This window comes from Gasterosteus aculeatus, chromosome 9, assembly GCF_964276395.1.
Source record: "Gasterosteus aculeatus chromosome 9, fGasAcu3.hap1.1, whole genome shotgun sequence".
NCBI lineage: Eukaryota > Metazoa > Chordata > Actinopteri > Perciformes > Gasterosteidae > Gasterosteus > Gasterosteus aculeatus.
Window position 1 is genome coordinate 9406860 of NC_135696.1, and position 19876 is coordinate 9426735.

The 19876-nt window shown below is 44.7% G+C and overlaps 1 protein-coding gene across 1 annotated transcript; it reads left to right on the top strand.

Moving 5' to 3' along the window:
- Positions 1–897: 897 nt before the first annotated feature.
- Positions 898–19246, top strand: smc3 (structural maintenance of chromosomes 3). The gene is made up of 29 exons (XM_078080480.1): positions 898–1121; positions 1712–1787; positions 1912–1950; positions 2060–2127; positions 2364–2435; positions 2805–2884; positions 2979–3057; positions 3320–3437; positions 3620–3795; positions 3966–4046; positions 4228–4392; positions 5495–5616; positions 5940–6153; positions 6358–6461; positions 7848–7947; positions 8745–8905; positions 9152–9293; positions 9455–9605; positions 9831–9981; positions 12326–12479; positions 12556–12714; positions 13424–13531; positions 13767–13875; positions 14679–14926; positions 16275–16487; positions 16733–16924; positions 17103–17280; positions 17585–17691; positions 18112–19246. Exons 1-29 carry the CDS (start codon positions 1107–1109, stop codon positions 18181–18183), a joined length of 3654 nt encoding a protein of 1217 aa, XP_077936606.1. The 5' UTR covers positions 898–1106; the 3' UTR covers positions 18184–19246.
- Positions 19247–19876: the final 630 nt, after the last annotated feature.

The following is a 19876-nucleotide window of genomic DNA, read 5'->3' on the forward strand; positions in this document are numbered from 1 at the left end:
CATTAGCATGCTGTTTTTCAGGAATCAGAAACATTTATTGCCAAATTATGTTTGACACACAAGGAATTTTACATGGATGTTGGTGCACAACATCGGACAGTAAAACAATGAGACAATGGACAGCAAGACACATTTCTGATCCCTTTCCTGGTTTAGTTCTCATCCAGGATATGTTTACATTAGAAATGATAAACCTGCTGCAAAACTAATACTCAAATTTAACTAGAAAATATCTAACTGAAATTGCAGTAATTGGAATATAACTGTAAATAACAACAGCATTTCAAATAAGTAGGCATAAAGCTTTATTGAGAAACGGCGTGCTAGTTTACAGGTTTCTATCCGAGTAATCTAGAAAGTATATCCAGGTTTCAGGATGCAGGATGTTTAAGATTCCCAACAATAAACCGGGACAGTACGAAACCCACCAGAAGAGACAACAGTGACACCTGCAGTGACACAGACTGCCCTCCATCGCCCGCCGCAGCGCAGAGCAATCTAAACAAGGCTAAACAAATCAAATCCAGCCACAGGTGAAGAATCTCAGTGGAACTTGTTGTTAGGAACCGAGGCACATTCAAGAATGAAACATTTAGTTTGAAGAACGATCAGTTGTTATCATCGTGTTTTACCACTTGTTATAAACCCTCCGGTGCTACCGAGTCTTTTCTGTCTTTGGCGCCTAGAAGACAGGCAGATGAACTGTACCAGCTTCACAAATGGGGATGTAAATAAATAGCAAACGTGTCCAACATGTTATTTACATTTAAAAGCATAAGACTAAAGGGTAAATACACATTTGTATTAACTCATTTAGATATTTAATGTCTAATTGTATATAGTTATTTTATCTACCACACGTCATTTAGTAATGTGGCTATTGCTGCAACCCTTTCCCTCACATTATGGTATGCTCCATCATATCCCGCCCCCGCCGCCATTTTCGATGTTATTCTCTTAGCCCATACAGTGTTCCACCAATTTTTAATGCATCGATTTCTATTATTTTACTAAGTTTGGGTTATTAAATCCCCGGCTGCTCCCGTATAGTGGAGACGGGAGCTTATTTCCAAAGTTTTCCGAGGAAACCCCTTGTTTAGACCGCCATGTACATCAAACAGGTAAGCTAACGGCCCCCTGACGTCCGTGTGTTGCCGACTCTTAACGTTATTCCTCTGAATGGTTGTGTTAGGTATACTGAGGTTGTGCACACATTTTAACTTGAATTACATTGCGGAGCTAATCTAACTCGCCCCAAACACCGCTATAACTTAAACAGACAGTTATTTAAGGCTACCGGCCTGAATTAATCTTGAGTTGAATTGCCACCCCCCCCTCACTCAGGAAGCTAAGCTAACGCTACGAGGCTAACGCTAGGTTTGTGGATCTATTGGCTAACGCTACTTTGCTATTCTGGTTCCGCGTTTAATTAATATTTCGAATGTATCGTGTGTGAATACGATTTTGGTATTATTGCAGTTGTCAAACGAAGGGTTTGTGTTGATTTTGGCAAACTTGCAAACTCGTTGAGGTCCTCCAATGAAAAGTGTCACAGAGCGAAGCCGCGAGTCAAGGCCCCGTTGGCGATAACGTCGCGTGTGACGCTGCGCTGTACACGAGCAGTGCTGCATTCAGAACTCGTGCCTGGCTCAAAGTCACTTTCCGCTTCCTCGTGTGAAGTTCCATCTTCTGATCTTGCGTCGTTGTGCAGGTCATCATCCAGGGGTTCCGAAGTTACAGGGACCAAACTGTGGTGGACCCGTTTAGTCCAAAGCACAACGTCATCGGTGAGTACGCGCTGCGGCGAACTTTTCACCATGTTGGTGCACAGGTATTTACTTTGGATGAAGACACCGCGCTCTGTCTACGCGAATCATCATGTTCTCGCTGTATGTTTTCTGTGTGTTACAGTTGGAAGAAATGGGTCAGGAAAAAGTAACTTTTTCTACGGTAAGTCTCCTGTAATTAGTGTTACCACTCAGCAGTTAAACAAGGTCTCTTCTGTTTAATGTTGGTTATTTTTGTTGTATAAAGCTGTTTCTCCGCTCTGCTTCTTTAGCCATCCAGTTTGTGCTCAGCGATGAGTTCAGTCACCTGCGCCCTGAACAGCGCCTGGCTCTGCTCCATGTGAGTACAGGCTGATGGCTTCTCTTTGGGAATTGTTCCCTCACACAGTGGATGGGTAGAAATTGCATGTTCGACATGTTTATTATTTTGTATTCTCCTGATAACCAAAGTCTAGTTGCATTTCTGTTAAACCTGTGATTCTTTCTGTAAGATATGTTAAAGATATTTTAACATCCAAGGGGATTATTAAATGTTCTTAAACAATAAGTTGTGTTTTTTGTCCCCCGTCACTCTAGGAGGGAACTGGTCCTCGTGTCATTTCGGCTTTTGTGGAGATTATATTTGACAACTCTGACAACAGGCTTCCGGTAGGAAATGCAAACATTTCATATTCACCCGATTAAAATGTCAGTGTAGACCAACAGGTAGTTTCTTTCCAACATGATTTGTACCAAGACTCTTAAATGTCCATCAATACATGTTGCAAAAGTACCATGTTTCCTTCACCTTTTTAAAACAACATCCAACATCCTTTCCAGGAGAAATGGAACGTTATCACTACATTGTGTTGTTGAGTTCATCTTCTATTGTCTCCCTGCCTTCAGTACACACAGGGCTTATTACTGTAATGATGAATGTTGGATATTTGCAGAAGTCTACAAATCCAAGGATTTCTGCCTGATTCTGCTGCTGTCTACGATTGTCCTCGTCACTGGTGATCGTTTTCTCTCCCTCAGATCGACAAGGAGGAAGTCTCCCTACGCCGCGTCATTGGCGCAAAGAAGGACCAGTACTTCTTAGACAAGAAGATGGTTACGTAAGTATCTCTGTGTGTGGGCTTTGACTTTAGTCCTAGGAAATAACGACGCTGTGAATCCACGTAATCGTTTGTCTGATGGTGATTGTTGCAGTAAGAATGACGTCATGAACCTTCTGGAGAGCGCTGGCTTCTCCCGCAGCAACCCGTACTACATCGTCAAACAGGGAAAGGTAAGAAGGGAGTGGGTGCACTCACACTTGTTAAAAGCATAATAGTTCATTTCACTGTGTTATGCTTTGGTGTATTCAAGCCAAGCTGTAAAAAGAGTTCCTAATGTACGTGAAATCTTGGCGCAGCAGTTTCTTTCATCTTTGCATCTTAATATCGCTTTCACCGCACAGAGATTTGAGGACTATTGAAGGATCATTTCCTCATAACGGCCGACACAAAATGCTTTGCATCTCATGCGCTATAATTATAATGTTTATGCAGATCAACCAAATGGCCACAGCGCCGGACTCGCAGCGTCTGAAGCTGCTGAGAGAGGTGGCCGGCACTCGGGTGTATGATGAGCGCAAAGAGGAGAGCATTTCGCTCATGAAGGAGACTGGTAACCACTTCTGAACATCATCATCTCACATGCCGTTATTGATGACTTGCTGCGTTACGATTTGCCTCGATGCAGCTTTCGTCCTGAAATTATAGCCATTCAAGCAATTCCAGTCAAAGAAGTTAAGTGTGCAGTTATTGGTGATTTTCAAAAACAACCCTGTGTGTGTTTGTGTTCCTCAGAGGGGAAGCGAGAGAAGATCAATGAGCTGTTGAAGTACATTGAGGAGCGTCTCCACACCCTGGAGGATGAGAAAGAGGAGCTGGCTCAGTATCAGAAGTGGGACAAGATGAGAAGAGCCCTGGAGTACACCATCTACAACCAGGAGCTGAATGAAACCCGCGCCAAACTGGATGAGGTAACCTACTGAGGATAAACAAACTACTTTGTGTGCACAGAGTGAAAGTTAATGGGTAGAAAAATGAGGCATCCTTGTTTCAGCCAGCATGTGGCCAGTGCACCAAAACATTTTGTCCTCCGCTGAATACACATTCATTACCAAGACTTATTGGCTGTTTCTTTTTCTAGCTTTCCAGCAAGAGAGAGACCTGTGGAGACAAATCCAGACAGCTGCGTGACGCTCAGCAAGATGCCCGAGACAAAGTCGAGGTAAAGGATTCCAATGTTCAAAAAGAAAGAAAGTCACATCGTGAGGTCATCATGATACTTGTTTGTATGTCCTATCGGAGGCAGCCTGCCAAATGAAGACAATCATCGTTTTTGTAACATAACGTTTTTACTGGACTTAAATCTCACAACCTGTTTCTTTGTTTTGGCTCGCTTTCTGTAGGAGACGGAGCGCGTTGTGCGAGAACTGAAGTCCAAGATCTCCGCCATGAAGGAGGAAAGGGAGCAGCTGTCGGCCGAGCGCCAGGAGCAGATCAAGCAGCGGACCAAGCTTGAACTGAAGACCAAGGACCTGCAGGACGAGCTGGCAGGCAACAGCGAACAGAGGGTACGGAAGCCTCCCATCTGCGTCACTCTGCACACGTGATGCTCTGCCGCCAACAACAACCCCTCCCTTCTCCAACCTCCCTCTTTCCCTGCACCACCCTTATATGTAGATTAGGATGGTAGTCCGTTTCGCTCAGCACCCACTCTACACATGGCCAGTAACGCCTCACAGTTTGTGAAAACTCAAGGCCAGCATTTGTTTTTATTTCATTTGACCAAAAAATATTATATATATATTTAATTTACAAAAGTGTCTCTTCGCGTCTTCAAAGAATTGAGAAGCGGGTTTGGCTTGTTGTATTCCGTTGAGGCCGGTTTAGCACTGAATCTTTCAGAAGAACTTTTCTTCTGAGGAGGCCCCTGCTTGTGAATCAGACTCCACTTTGCCATCAGCTCCACTGCACATCATTGGCGGGTAGTTGTGTGTATGGAGCTGGCACCAATCGCTCTCCGTATGGCTGTGTGTTGGGTTGTGTGCACAATACGAGCACAAGGAACGATATTCATACATCAAGGCTTTATTGGCTGAGTGTGTATGTGTGTGTGTGTGTGTGTGTGTGTGTGGCGGCCATGATGGGTTCCAGGCAGCATGCTGGCAGTTGGTTGGATTAAGTCCACCTGGCTGCGGCGGGTGGAGCAGCAGCCAGGACTTTTCGGAGCGAAATAAAAAGCAAAGGGAAGCAGAATTCCGTCATGAGCCGCTGATGATTTTTGATTACGATGGCATTGAGACAAGAGAACAGAACCTGTGGGATGGAAGAAAAAAAAAGTCAGAATTAGGAGCCACCGAGCAGGTTTTTTGGGGAGATCCATGAGAACGCCAAGACTCGTGGCCTCTGCATTAGTCTTTCATTCATTCTAATTATAAATGTGTCCAAATGAGCACAATGTAGTAGTGGTGGTTGTTTTTCAGTTGTGATGGCGGTTTACCTTAAGGTAACCTTAAATGAACCGAACTTTCTTTCCAATTTTGTGCGCTACTTACTAAATAAAATAAATAATAAAACTAAAGAAAATGAACTTGACCTTCTAGGGGTGCAGGGCGCCCAGCCCAATGTAATAGTTTAAGATTTGTTGTAAAATCCCCAACCTTGCTCTTTCAGAAACGCCTGCTGAAGGAGCGGCAGAAGCTGCTGGAGAAAATCGAGGAGAAACAAAAAGAGCTGCAGGAGACCGAACCAAAATTTAACATGGTGAAGGAGAAAGAGGAGCGGGGCATATCTAGGTAGGGATGACGCATCCTCAGCGGGGCCCCTCGAGCCGCCGATGACCAGTTGTCCCTCGATGAGTCATGCATCCATTTTTGAATCAAATGAGATAGCGAGAGACTGAGAGGTGGATGCACGCCACATGTTTGGAGATTTTCCTACTAAGTAGTTTGTCAAACAAACCTATTTGAATCTCCATCTTACTTACGTATGATAGTGATATTGTCTGTGAGCATGTTGCTGCGCACAGTTCGTTGGGAAACGAACACTCTTGAGACGGCTTGTTGGTGAACTTAGTTCTGAGAATGGCGTCTCCTTCTGTCTTTCCGCCTCCCTCCAGACTGGCCCAGGCCACGCAGGAGAGGACCGACCTGTACGCCAAGCAGGGCCGCGGCAGCCAGTTCACCTCGAAAGAGGAGCGGGACAAGTGGATTAAGAAGGAGTTGAAGTCTCTGGACCAGGCCATCAACGACAAAAAGAGGCAGATTGCAGCCATCCACAAAGACCTGGAGGACACGGAGACCAGCAAGGAGAAGAACCTTGAGCAGTACAATGTATGTTTTAGAGATGATACAACCTGTTCTGTCTTAATTACACCATGTTGGTTTTGTGGGTTTTAGTCTTTAGATGATTTGCTAAAGTTAAGTCACATTAGGTTAAATGCAACTGCTCCTCATGTAATTCCTCTTAAAGCTTTCTGCTCTTTAACCTTTGGACAGCCGAGTTCATCTCATCCACTTCCCACTCGTCTCTTTTAGAAACTCGATCAAGATCTAAATGAAGTGAAGACCCGCGTTGAGGAGCTGGACAAAAAGTATTATGAAGTGAAGAACAGGAAAGACGAGCTGCAGAGCGAAAGAAAGTAAGAACCTCGTCCTTCGCTCTCAGCGCTCAGGGACATCTAACCTTTGACTCAAGTAAAAGTTGCACCGTGTCTCGTGCTCCAATCTTCAAATTTCTTCTTCTTTTCCATAACTCAAAGCGTCTCAGTTTGCTGAAGAACATGTGAAAACAAACCAGTTAATATATTTACATTTCAGAAGCTGCAACCAAAAGACTGAAACTCCAATATATCGACCACTAAAGAATTTGTAAAGTTAGATTAGTACAGATTTCCTTGCTTGCTGCACTCAACAGGAGGCAGCACTGAAGCGTTATGTTCATCAAACAAAGTTGATTCAATAAAAAAAAAAAAAGTTTATCGGAGGAATCACTTACCTGAAATTGAGGCTCTTGTTCTACAATTTAACATTTTAATTTATGCTAATGCTATAAAATATGACGGAAAAAACGTCAACGCTTATTCAAAAATCCTAATTGAAGCTTTGCTTTGAATTGAAAATGCCTTACATTGGGTGCAGCCCTAATTCTGCTGAATCTTTACGTGACTCATTCCTGACTTGTTCCTTCTGCTTAACAACCTTTTCGGTTCCACTGAGCCGTCACTGATCGATTAAACAATCCGGTTTATTAATGAGACAGTGAGGATGATGATGCCTCGGGTCTCTGCTGCCAGACGCCTTTGGACGGTTTGTGTTTAGGGCTTGTTTTAGTCAAGACGGCTGCTTCCTGAAACATGACACATTTACAACCATTAAACGACAAACTCAAGGCAAATTGTTTTTATTTGTTTTTTATTTTTTAGGTCAAGATCGAAATTAAATTGCATGAAATTAAATATTAGACAAGAACTAAATTAAAGGGAGTAGATTGTAGTACTGTTCTAGTGTTTGTGTGGTATTGAATCCACCCTCCAGTTCACTGTGATCCATTATTCTGCAGTGGGTGAAAAGGCAGCATAATGACATCTTTGATTGGAGGACGTGCAGAACCAACAGCTGCACGCTATTAGAAGTGAATGATCTGAAAATGTGAACAAAATTAGCCTAATAGAAACGGGAGGACACGGTTTTATTCTTTTAATTATTTAAATATGATTATTTACCGCAAATTAAGTGTTGAGTCAAAATCTAAATCTTTTGAAATAATGTCATCACTTAATATTAGATTTAATTTATTAAGTTTAAAAAAAAAATGCGAATACCATTAATATAGCCTCTTATGTTTGTAAGATTTGTATATATTCCTAAATTATTCACATCAGAATGATTCCTAAAAGACGACCATTTCAGTGTGCTCATTTTTCCCTCTTCCTCTCTGAGCATCATGGCGGCGGTCGGGTTCTGGTCTCTGCGGTGACATAAGTGAGGCGGTGTGTGTGTGACCGTGTGTGTGTGTGTCTCTCCAGCTACCTGTGGCGGGAGGAGAACGCAGAGCAGCAGGCCCTGGCAGCCAAACGGGAGGACCTGGAGAAGAAACAGCAGCTCCTCCGAGCGGCCACCGGCAAGGTCCGTGTCACTGTTCACAACTGCGTGATTATTGACTGCCGCGATGCGACTACGTGATACATAACGACTCCCTCTGGGGGGGGAAAAGTGAAAGATGATTGGTAACAGAAATGGAAATGTCAGAGGATTGATTGATGGAAATGGAAATGTCAGAGGATTGATGGACCTTGATGAAAACTTGGTACCAGGCTAGTGTCTTAAAACATGCAAACGCTCACACTTTAAGTGAGTGAAGATCAATCAAACCCCAAAGTGGTCTGTGCGAGCCACCTGAATCCCGAGAAGGACTCGCTTTGTGACTCAGCCAGTTGTCAGGACCGGTACATCAAGGGGAATCATTCATCTGCCTCGCTGCTGGCACCTAATCACTGCCAGCTAAAGTTACACATGACTCACTGCTCGCGTCCTCATCCAGTACCTGCCAGTCGCTTCTTCTGGGCAGAAGCATCAATCAAATATCATTGCTGTGAATAACAGAGGCTGTTTGTGGCTTCATGTCCTGCGTTTTATTTTTCTATCATTGGTCCCAGCTGACTCATCCTGTGCAACAGGATGGACTCCTCTCACCTTCTAATATTCATACTGCTGCATATTATTTCTTCTGACAAATCCTCAAATTATTATATTTTACTTCAGAGAAGAGAACTCACCCTTTGTGAGAACATTATGATAATGACTTGGTATGTTTTTTTTTTTGTACTTGTGCTTTCTTTATATCTTAACGGTTCAACATGACAGCTTTTGTGTAGCTTATGGTGAGTCTCTGTTGACTTTCATCTTCGCCCGTGGTCACCCAGGCTATTCTGAACGGAATCGACAGCATTAACAAAGTCCTGGAGCATTTCCGTCGGAAGGGCATCAACCAGCATGTCATCAACGGTTACCACGGCATCGTCATGAACAACTTTGAGTGTGAGCCTGCGTTCTACACCTGTGTGGAGGTGACCGCTGGCACCAGGTGAGGACGGCCTTCTGCCTTCAGTTTGCTCTGTGCTTTGTTTCCAATTAATAATGTCACAACCAAACAGGGGTGACTCATAGGAACAGATGTATATATTTCACCATTTTAAAAGCGGTACAGCTATTTGCTGTCCACAATGACTCAGCCTTGATTTATAGTTAGAGGGGCAGAATGACGAACATCTACATCGTGTCTCTCTTTTAATCTTTTCTTTGTTGCTTAACGCTTCCTCCCGTCTGCCAGACTGTTCTATCACATTGTGGAGACTGACGAGGTCAGCACCAAAATACTGATGGAGTTCAACAAAATGAACCTGCCTGGAGAAGTCACATTCCTGCCACTGACCAAGCTGGACGTCAGGGACACCGCCTACCCAGAGACCAACGTAAGGGACAAACAAATTTGATTCATTGCTGTAATTATGCTTAATCCTCTTAATCGGCCCGTGGGACACGAGGACAACCCGAGCCTGCGTGCCACTACCGTGCACGGCTCTTGTGTCATATTCGCCACTTTGTTCATGCCAAAGTGTCTCCGCCCCTTCAGGACGCCATCCCCATGATCAGCAAGCTGCGCTACAGCAACACCTTCGACAAGGCCTTCAAGCACGTGTTTGGGAAGACTCTTATATGTCGCAGCATGGAGGTTTCCACCCAGCTGGCCAGAGCTTTCACTATGGACTGTATAACTCTGGAGGGTAAGAGAACCCCTGATGGACAGTACTGTATAAAGAGTTTGTAGGTAAATCACTACACAGCTTATCTTTGGCCCCTTGAGCACATTTCAAATTGACAGCATTAGCAGTATTTGGGGGTATCTTGCTGATGCATCCCTGGCCAGAAAACATCAGCTAATGCTGGAATACATTTATATATTGTGTAAAAATCCTCCTCCATTACTACATTGCGTTGTGACCTTCTAGGTGACCAGGTCAGCCACCGGGGAGCTCTGACAGGAGGCTACTACGACACCAGAAAGTCTCGCCTGGAGCTGCAGAAAGACATGAGGAAGGCCGAGGAGGAGCTGGGGGAGCTGGAGGCCAAGCTCAACGAGAACCTGCGCCGGAACATTGAACATATCCTTTCAATTACATCCCATCAAGATCCATTTGTGGCCACAGGAACCCGCTGGTTTCATTGAGAGGTCAGAACACGTGACTGCACAGCTAGATTTGCTGCAGGCAGACCGTGTTGCAGTATTACTTACAATAGAAGTCTACCTGCGTTTCAATGGAAATTAAATCTCATTCTCTCATTGTTGGTTGATTTTGGGACTAGTGCAATCAAAACCGCGTCATGCAACTCAGATTCTTCCATTAGTACACTTACATTTACTACAATTTGTTCTTACATTGTGCAGCTTTTGTCCTAAATCGAAAAGAAGAGAAAGTTCCAGCTGACCTGCAGTTATGTTAGTTTGTCCCAGATACATGGTGCATAAGAACAGAACAATGCTTCTCCATGTTTAGTTGTTACTCTGGGGACAGAAAGCAGAACGCCCCCGTCGACCTTCCAGATCCGGATGGTAGCCAAACAAAGAGCAGAATGTTTTTAAAATCCATTCTTTAGAAAGCAGGTAGCCAGTGTGAAGACATCAGAACTGGAGGGATGCTTTATGGACTCCAAACTGGATGGTTTTCTAAATCAAAAGTAGCTGTCTTATCTATTTTTAGGGAGGCATGTGAAGACATTTTACAAGCAGTCGAGTCTACTGAGAATCGATGTATGGACAATTCTGCTTGCTGATTGTCATGGCGATCATAGGCTTGCTTTGTAATTGTCTTAATGTGGCAATGGCATTCCATCTTGATTCCACCACAACACCTAGATTTCTGGTTTGGTCTTAAACGTCTTTGTTTAATTAAAGAAAATTGTGGCACAGCCGATTGTTGAAGTGTTCGGTGAATGCACTCATGCATCTTTATGCAAGTGTAAGAATGAACATTGAGAAGCCATATAACTAAATGTGTTGTGGTATGAATACAGTGAGTAGGTCGGTATTAATCCCATGACTGTATCTGTGTATCCATTGTAGCAGGGGAAACTCTGCATGGGGTACACGGGAAGTATGAGACGCTAGAAATGTTTCTGCATTATAAATCTACTCTGTTTTGATTTAACCAACGCTATCCACCGTGAAACATTTCTGTTATTCATGAGAACTAGATGAAGTTGGTTTGGGATAGAATCTCCTATTTTACTGGAATCTTTTTTTCCAATTATCTTTTACTAAAAGATGTTTTTTGAAGGGCAGCTTCAGATTGTTGAATTGTATAAAACCACAAGCTGCCTGTGATATTGGTATTCTGGAGAAATACATTTCTTAAAGAAAATATGTCTTAAGACACACATTGTCTGTTGATAGTGAAGCATATTAATTCATGGGCCACCAGCAGACGCTCCTATGTCAGAGAGAAGTGGTCCCCCCCCCCCCTCAGGACAGCCGTGGCTCACTCACACTTCGATGCCACATGTCTTCTGGATGTGGATTAAATGTGTCTCTTGTGGAGCCACCTCAGCCAGCAGGAGGCGGACTCTGGTGCAGCGAGAGGGTTTAAGCGGGTCAAGAAGGATTAGTTTGTGTCGGCTCACTCCAGTCGATGAAAGCGGGACGGGCGGATCAAAAGGGGATTTGAGTTCCCTTGTGTGACCTATGTTTATGAATATGGTCACTTCCGCCCCGGGAATGATTGTGTCTGTGTGTCTGTGTGTGTGCACACCTGCGTAATTGCATTCAGCTTCTCGCTCACGGCCAGCGCTGCGCAATGGGTGCACCTGGTGATTACGCACATGTGTGAGTAGGCGGGGGGGAGGATGACTGAGCCGGTGACACGGCGGTGAGTCAGACCACAGATCAATTATTCAAAGCCTCTTGTTATCCACTGGCCACCTCTGCCCTGTCGGTAAGCATGAAGGGGCACTGAAGCCCTCACACGTCCCTTCTGCTAGAATTTGCCTCCGTCTCAGCTCTCATTGCCGTGGTTACGTGATTGGAAGTGATTGTGGGGCGACTGACTCAGTGGAGCATGAACGGTGACACAGTGATTGAAGCGTTTGAGTCGTCGGATGCCTAGAAAAACACTTTCCAAGTCCATTTACTAGGAGTTATATTCTGGTCCTGAGAGCTGAAGCGGTCGGCATAGAGATTTAGTCAGTTCATTCAGGACAAAGGTGACCTGATGCTAGTTTTGTTTGCACTGAAGTAAATGATGCAGGTTCCTGCAAAGGCACAGTAATGTGCAGTCATTCTCCATATGTTTGCTATCTATTCACTTATCTGAATTTGAGATATTGGGCTACATAAATTTTATTGACCTCACTCACACTAGTGGAGAAAGGCAACACAGATAACGTAGATGATAATGTAGTCCAGAGGTAATAATAATCTTTGGCTTGTACCTCCTTAATCGTGGCCTGCACGCATCAACAATGAGATCGACCAACTGATGAACCAGATGCAGCAGATCGAGACACAGCAGAGGAAGTTTAAGGCATCCAGAGACAGTATTCTGTCTGAGATGAAGATGCTGAAGGAGAAGAGGCAGCAGTCAGAGAAAACCTTCATGCCCAAGGTGATCACGACAGCAAGGTCGTCAGTTGCACACGGCCTGGCGTTCGGTCCACTAATGTCTGACTCTTCCTTTCCAGCAACGCAGTCTCCAGAGTCTGGAGGCCAGCCTGCACGCCATGGAGTCCACCAGGGAGTCGCTGAAGGCCGAGCTCGGTACAGATCTGCTCTCGCAGCTCAGCCTGGAGGACCAGAGGCGCGTCGACGACCTCAACGACGAGATCCGTCAACTGCAGCAGGTTGGTAGGAGGCTCGGCCACAGACGTGTGCTGCTTCTCCGTTTATGTAAAAACGTTTAACAGGGTCAATGCTAAACCCCCCCAAATATACTGTGATCTAAATCTTTTGCCATATCGTCCACCGTCATATGGAGCGACAATTGATTCAATGTATTCATGTGGATTTACTCCTTTCTGAGTGGTGCGTTGATCTTGTTACCTACGTGTAGTTGTTGCTCTGCTCCCCCTCCCTGCATGATGTGCTCAAATGACCTGAATGAGGTGAGAGTAGCGGTCAGCATCTATGTGTGGGTTGTTCCTGTTATCCAGTGTCCCCCCCCCCCCCCCCTACCCCCCCTCTCTCTACTTGTTCTCTTTCAACGCCAGCTGCACTCAGCGCTCACCTCAATGATCCCTCAGCCCCCCACCCCCCCCCCACCCCGCTCCCGGCTACAGTTGCGCAACAACTCCGCCCCTGCAATGTCGTGCCTTTCATGTTCTGCAGTGTTGTCAAATTCTACAAACATCACACTTGAGTTATGAGTTATTATGAATATGGAATGCACACGCGCGCAGATCATTATTCACCACAGCCGTGGAGATTTAACAATTTTCAGTCTTTTTAATTCTGTGCAAAAGTGGCTATTGTTGTCAAAGCAGTCTGTGTGTGAAATGCATTTGTATTGTATTGTATTGTATTCTGTGCATTGACCCCTCTATCCACCCACAGGACAACAGACAGCTGCTGAATGAGAGGATTAAGCTGGAGGGCATAATGACCAGAGTGGAAACGTATCTCAACGAGAATTTGCGTAAGCGCCTCGACCAAGTGGAGCAGGTACGCTGTCCCTTCACACTCCTCAGTCGCGTTACAGCTCTACCTGCAGGATCACGCGTGACTGCACATTGGTTTGGGTTTCTTGCACGTAAGGTCAATTATACAAACTTGCATAACCACGTGAAAGGTTTTTGTTTTGCAGCCGTTGATGATCCAAAGTACAATGCCCTGAAATTGTGCTGCAAATGGAGCATTGTCCTGTTTTTTTGATGTGGCCTTATTTGCGTTGACACAGGAGCTGAATGAGCTGCGAGAGACTGAGGGAGGCACAGTGCTCACAGCCACAACATCGGAGCTGGACGGCATCAACAAACGCGTCAAGGATACTCTGGCGCGCTCAGACGGTACGCGCCGCACCGACGACACAACACAGGGGCGGGGACGTGTGACGGGAAGGTTGAAACGCTGCACAGAGCTTCCCTTCAACCAAATACCATGTCCGACAGTTCATCCAAATCACGGCACACACATTACACTAACAAGACACACGTAATGAGCCGTTTGAATGTCGTACTCTGGGTTTGGAGTCTTATATCGATCAGTCAACAAAACAAAGCGCAGTGTTGGATGTAAATTCCGAACCTGTAGACTGTCCTTGATGCGTCGGTACCACCAGCAGATGGTGAGTGACTGATGGGGTCAGTCTGGTAGAAAACCTGGTTATCATCTTCCAGAGTGACTCGGACCAGGTGGATTTCAATGGATTCCTATTTAATCCCTGTCACTAAAATTAGACATATTAACAGCATGACTTTGTCCTGAAGTCGGTGTTATATCAGTGTTTTTGTTTATTTATGTTTACCCGTTGACATTAAGGAAATTTAAACACCTCAACTATCAGAGCTAAGATGCATATATTTATTTTATACATTTGAATCTCGTTTTTAGCGAGGTGAAAATAATGGATTTTAGAATGATCAAATGTTATGACTGGATGTTTTCTTTTGGACTATCAACGTGGTAAATATAGCCTTGACCCTTAGTATGTTGATAAATGCTTTAAATTAAAATAGTTATTTTTTTTACATTGAAGATTTTTTTGTTTTTTATTGTATTTTCATTTTCCTGCATGTTCTGCATATCCATGCACTCCTGTCTCATTTGGAATGCAACTCATCACCCACCGTCTCCTCCTCGTCTTTCCCAGATCTGGATACTATGGTTGACAAGACGGAGGTGGAGATCAAGGACCACATAAAGAGCATGGAGCGCTGGAAGAACATTGAGAAGGAGCAGAATGACGCCATCAACCACGACACCAAGGAGCTGGAGAAGATGACCAACAGGCAGGGCATGCTGCTCAAGAAGAAGGAGGAGTGCATGAAGAAGATCAGGGAGCTCGGCTCGCTGCCTCAGGAGGCCTTTGAGAAGTACCAGACCCTCACACTCAAACAGGTACACACACACACACACACACATACAGTTAGTTAATGTAATGGCCTTAGATGTATAAAAGGACAGGTTTTTTTATTTTCTTCCAACCACAGTTCCTTCATTAAACTGCTCATAAGAAGGTCTGTGGATTATCTCCAATAACTGGGTCATGATTTCTTGAAAAAAACATTGCAGTGTGTTTGGGGCTTAAAATGCCATATAGTGCCATAATATGGGAGAGAAAGCCAACACTTCTACGGTCGATACCTCCAGTCACACCAAAATAACCCATATTGGTTTAACACACAGATAAGAGCAACAATGTAGCATATGAATATTTTGAGTATTTCCAAGCGAAGCTACAGGGAAGTTAGTCGCAGTTCTAAGAGCATTAGCAATAACACCCATGATCTACTGACAGTTAGTTTTTCTGCCCAACCATGCTCACTACCTGCATCAAGCCTATGAGTGTGTGTACACGCACACACACACATTAGACAGAGCCAGCTCTGCTAAGGAGTAAGTCTCCGGTCCATCACATCCCACACACTCACCAGTGACTCAGACACTGGTTAGCACGCTGTCTTTGCGTATATATTAAACATTTTCTTTTATAACCGTCTGCCTCTGGGAGACTCAGTTGAGTGGACGGCATCGTTTCTTCGCTCCTTGAAGATGCCAAAAATAGCCACACACTTTCTCATAAACACTCAGCGATGGCGCCTCTGATTGCAGGAGTGGGAGAGCGGGCCGGGTAATAATGGCACTTGCTCGTGTTTCAGACGGATGAATTTATAGCTGGAGAGTCTGTGGCTGATGGAGACTAAGCTGCTCCGTAATCAGCTCTTCTTCAGACATGACTAGAATGCGTTTAAAACTGAAACGAAGAGTTCATCTGAAGTTAGGTCGCTGTCCAAGTGGACTTTAATACTGACAAGATGGAGCCAACTTTCTATCTTTGCAGAACTAAAATCTCAACAAAACTAAATGTTGACATGAATTCGGATGTCAGAAGTTTCCAAAACTTTAGATGTTCATGTTAAAATCAAGCGCGCATACATTTTGAATAAACAAATGCTTCTAAATAAGTCTTTAAGCATTATATAATTAGGTAGGATAAGTTTAGTTAGTAAGCTTGGGTTTTTGTTGTGGAAAATAAAACCTGAAAATTAATAAATTATGCAGGAAAATCTTTTGAAGAAAACACAAAGCACATTTTACAAATATATGAATGGAATAAGATGAAATGTATTTCCTTATTTTTGGTCTCAAAAGCCACATTGGAGAAATGTTTTTTGAGTTAAAGATACCGAGGGATCCGGCAGTCAATGATGATTCACCTTTTCTTTTCTTTTTTTTTTGTTGACAGTTGTTCCGTAAACTGGAGCAGTGCAACACGGAGCTGAAGAAGTACAGCCACGTCAACAAGAAAGCTCTGGACCAGTTCGTCAACTTCTCCGAGCAGAAAGAGAAGCTCATCAAGCGCCAGGACGAGTTGGACCGCGGCCACAAGTCCATCATGGAGCTCATGAACGTCCTGGAGCTGCGCAAGTACGAGGCCATCCAGCTCACCTTCAAACAGGTACGCGGGCCGGCAGACCTTTGTTTAGATCATCACTAAATACATTTTAAGTAGTTGTTTAACTACTTGAGCTGTTGAAACCTGCATGGAAACCGTATAGTTGATGCTTTATGGGCACGTTATTAGTGTTAATATGCGTCTTTGGTTGATTATTTCACTCAATGTTTGTTCCCCTCCGTTGACGAATATCTGATGGGCGCTTTAGACGCACACGTGTCAACATGATATTGTTTTCTTTCCCTTAGGTGTCAAAGAACTTCAGTGAGGTTTTCCTGAAGCTGGTCCCGGGGGGCAAAGCCACGCTGGTGATGAAGAAGGGCGACGCCGAAGGCAGCCAGTCCCAGGATGAGGGAGAGGGAGGCGGAGACAGCGAGAGGGGCTCCGGTTCCCAGAGCAGCGTTCCCTCCGTGGACCAGTTCACTGGAGTCGGCATACGGGTGAGAGGCTCCTCCCCCGTCAATCACTGGCTTAGAATGCTATACGATGCTGCCGTGCCATGCGTGCTTCCCGATTCTCTCCCCGCTAAATGAAAGCACCTTACTATCGAAGCATCGTGCTCATCCGTGAGGTCGTCTGTCCCGAAACCGAATGTTTTAACGGAATCGTTGTGCGCAGGTGTCGTTCACGGGGAAGCAGGGCGAGATGAGGGAGATGCAGCAGCTCTCCGGAGGCCAGAAGTCTCTGGTGGCTCTGGCCCTGATCTTCGCCATCCAGAAGTGTGACCCGGCTCCTTTCTACTTGTTTGATGAGATCGATCAGGCCCTCGATGCCCAGCACAGGAAGGCCGTCTCAGGTAACGTGCTTTGTGTAGTTGTTGGACCGTGAGTTCTGCCTGGAAACCTTTAGCTCTGCGCCGCGGGCAACGTGGTCTGAAGTTGGTTTCCTTTTCTTCTGCTGGTCCAAATCTGTCCCGCTTCATACAATCAGTACCTCCGGCCCACAGTAAATAACTGTGATCAGGGCAGTTGCGGCAGTTTTATTAAAGAATAGAAAAACATGTAACCAGCGATCGTTACAGAATATTGAGGTTTTCATTCTTTGGCAAATGTAAAAGGTGTCACGCTCTCTTTCCTCCTCGTCTTCCGTGTTCCTTTCAGACATGATCGTGGAGCTCGCAGGCCACGCCCAGTTCATCACCACCACCTTCAGGCCGGAGCTGCTGGAGTCCGCGGACAAGTTCTACGGTGTCAAATTCAGAAACAAGGTGCGTCTCCTTCTAATCCTTACAGTCATGCATCAATCCCTTCAGAAACATACCGTTCTCTTTGCTGACTTCACCCCTGCTGTGTTCCTGCACATCTGATCGAACATGCAGCTGCAGAGATGTTTGGTATTGAGGCTCTTGAGTCATCGCTGTAGAATCCAAAAACGAACCGGTTCTAATCTCTGCCAGTGTGTCGTCATTGGACTGCGAGAGTCGTGCTCTTTAGATATGAAATAAACACATATTGGGAACGTCCCTGTCAGTGCGTTTCCCGACGTGTAGGTTACTGACTTATTGAGAACCAAACATGTCCCCTTGTGCTTCTGTGCTGTAATCACATAAATGGTCACTGCTTTGTCTCAAATAGGCCACTGATTGGTCATTAACTGTGTGTGTGTGTGTGTGTTTGTGCGCGTGTAGGTGAGTCACATTGATGTGATCACAGCGGAGCAGGCTAAAGACTTTGTGGAGGATGACACCACCCATGGTTAATGGTTCTCAGCGCTTCCTCCTCCTCTACGGTGCACTGCGAAGCTTCAAACCTTCCACAACAGGCCCCGGAGACGGAAATATCTCACTCGGCCCCCCAGCCTTTTCCTTTTGTTCATTTAGACATTTGTATTAGACGACAACTCCTGAGCTTCTAACGCCATCGCTGAAAGTTGGAGTTAAATTGGAAATAGTGTTTGAAATAACTCATATTTGAGGTTTACCATTGGCATCATTCCAAGTCGATAAAGCTATTTGAGAAATATCCTTTTTGACATTTGTTTTGGCACATTTTCCCACATTGCCATGTCCCCCGCGCTGGATCTGACAACTAACACAAGTGGGATTGCTTTTACACTTATAAAAGATCCTCATTTCCTCTAGAGAGGTCTGGAAGAGAGTGAAACATTTTGTGCTGTTTAGTTTTTTTTTGGCAAACCTGCAGTTTGGAGCCGAGTTTCGGTTGTCGTCAATTTCGAAAGCGACGTGCCAGAGATGTTATGAGCGGCCTCAGACCTCCACGACCATTTCAGGAAGCAAATGGTCTCGTGTACAGTTGAGTATTGTTAGGACTTAGATTGTGAAAGCTTGGTGGAGATGCTGATCTCTTGGTAAAAGAGTCTTTGATGCCCCGGAGGTTTCTGTAATGTTATACTCTTCATACTCGTTGCTTATTTGGCCTAACCAGCCACATTGAGTCAAATGTTTAAAGGTTGTGGTTCCTTTTCATGGATGTTTAATTATTATTGTGTAATTTTCTGGTTTTTTAGGTAATAAAAGTATATGAAAGTTCTAATTCCATAACACTAGATATCCATTATGAAACCAGCACAGCTGTCTGAACTTCATCAGTCGATGTGTTGAAGTGATTGACAGGTGGGAGAACACGTATTTGGCTCCTGAAGTCACTGAAGTAGTGGTGGTGTTGTTCTTTATTTCCTTTCTGGATATTTAGTTTGGAATTAAACTTGTATGTTGCACCTAGTTTTACACGCTTTCTAAATGTTTTTGCTCATTTTCATGTAACAAGCAAACTTATAAAAATAATAAAATATTTTAAAACAAACTGTGGTGCCAATTATTTAGACCACTAGGTGGCGCTGTGCCACTAACACCCGGCATGTGTAACTTTTGAGGCAATAGATGATGTATGAGGATGTTATTTGAAAATGAATCTAAAATTCTGTTGCTGAATTCTTTTGAATGCACGATTCTTTTTGTTTTTACAGATATAACAATAAAGCCAAAACATATTGTACTTTATTTTCATTTCTGTACGGTTGTTTCCCATTTATTTTAATCATCTCTATTCCTGTATTTAATCCTACACATTCTTGCGGCGCCTAAATGGTGGGCCTCGTCGAACACGAGGTCAGCGGCATCGACGGTCGTGACGCCTCCCTCACGCCTCCCTCACGCCTCCCTCAGGCGGTCGCTCTAGTGTGACTCCGACCTGCTGTGAGCGCCTGTCTGAAAGGTGACCTCCTGAGGCGTTTTGCAGACGCTTGGATGTCTCGGACCGGCTGCCACCTGCCGCATCACGTCGCTTTTATAGCGTTGGACGTCGCCTGAAGCAGAAATACATTTACCGGGCTGCTGCTGGAGGGAGGTAACTGGTATATTTTGCTTGATGCTCGCCGGCCCTGAAGTATCTTGGTATGCGCTGCTTCACATCACGCTCTCCTCTGCTGCTCTC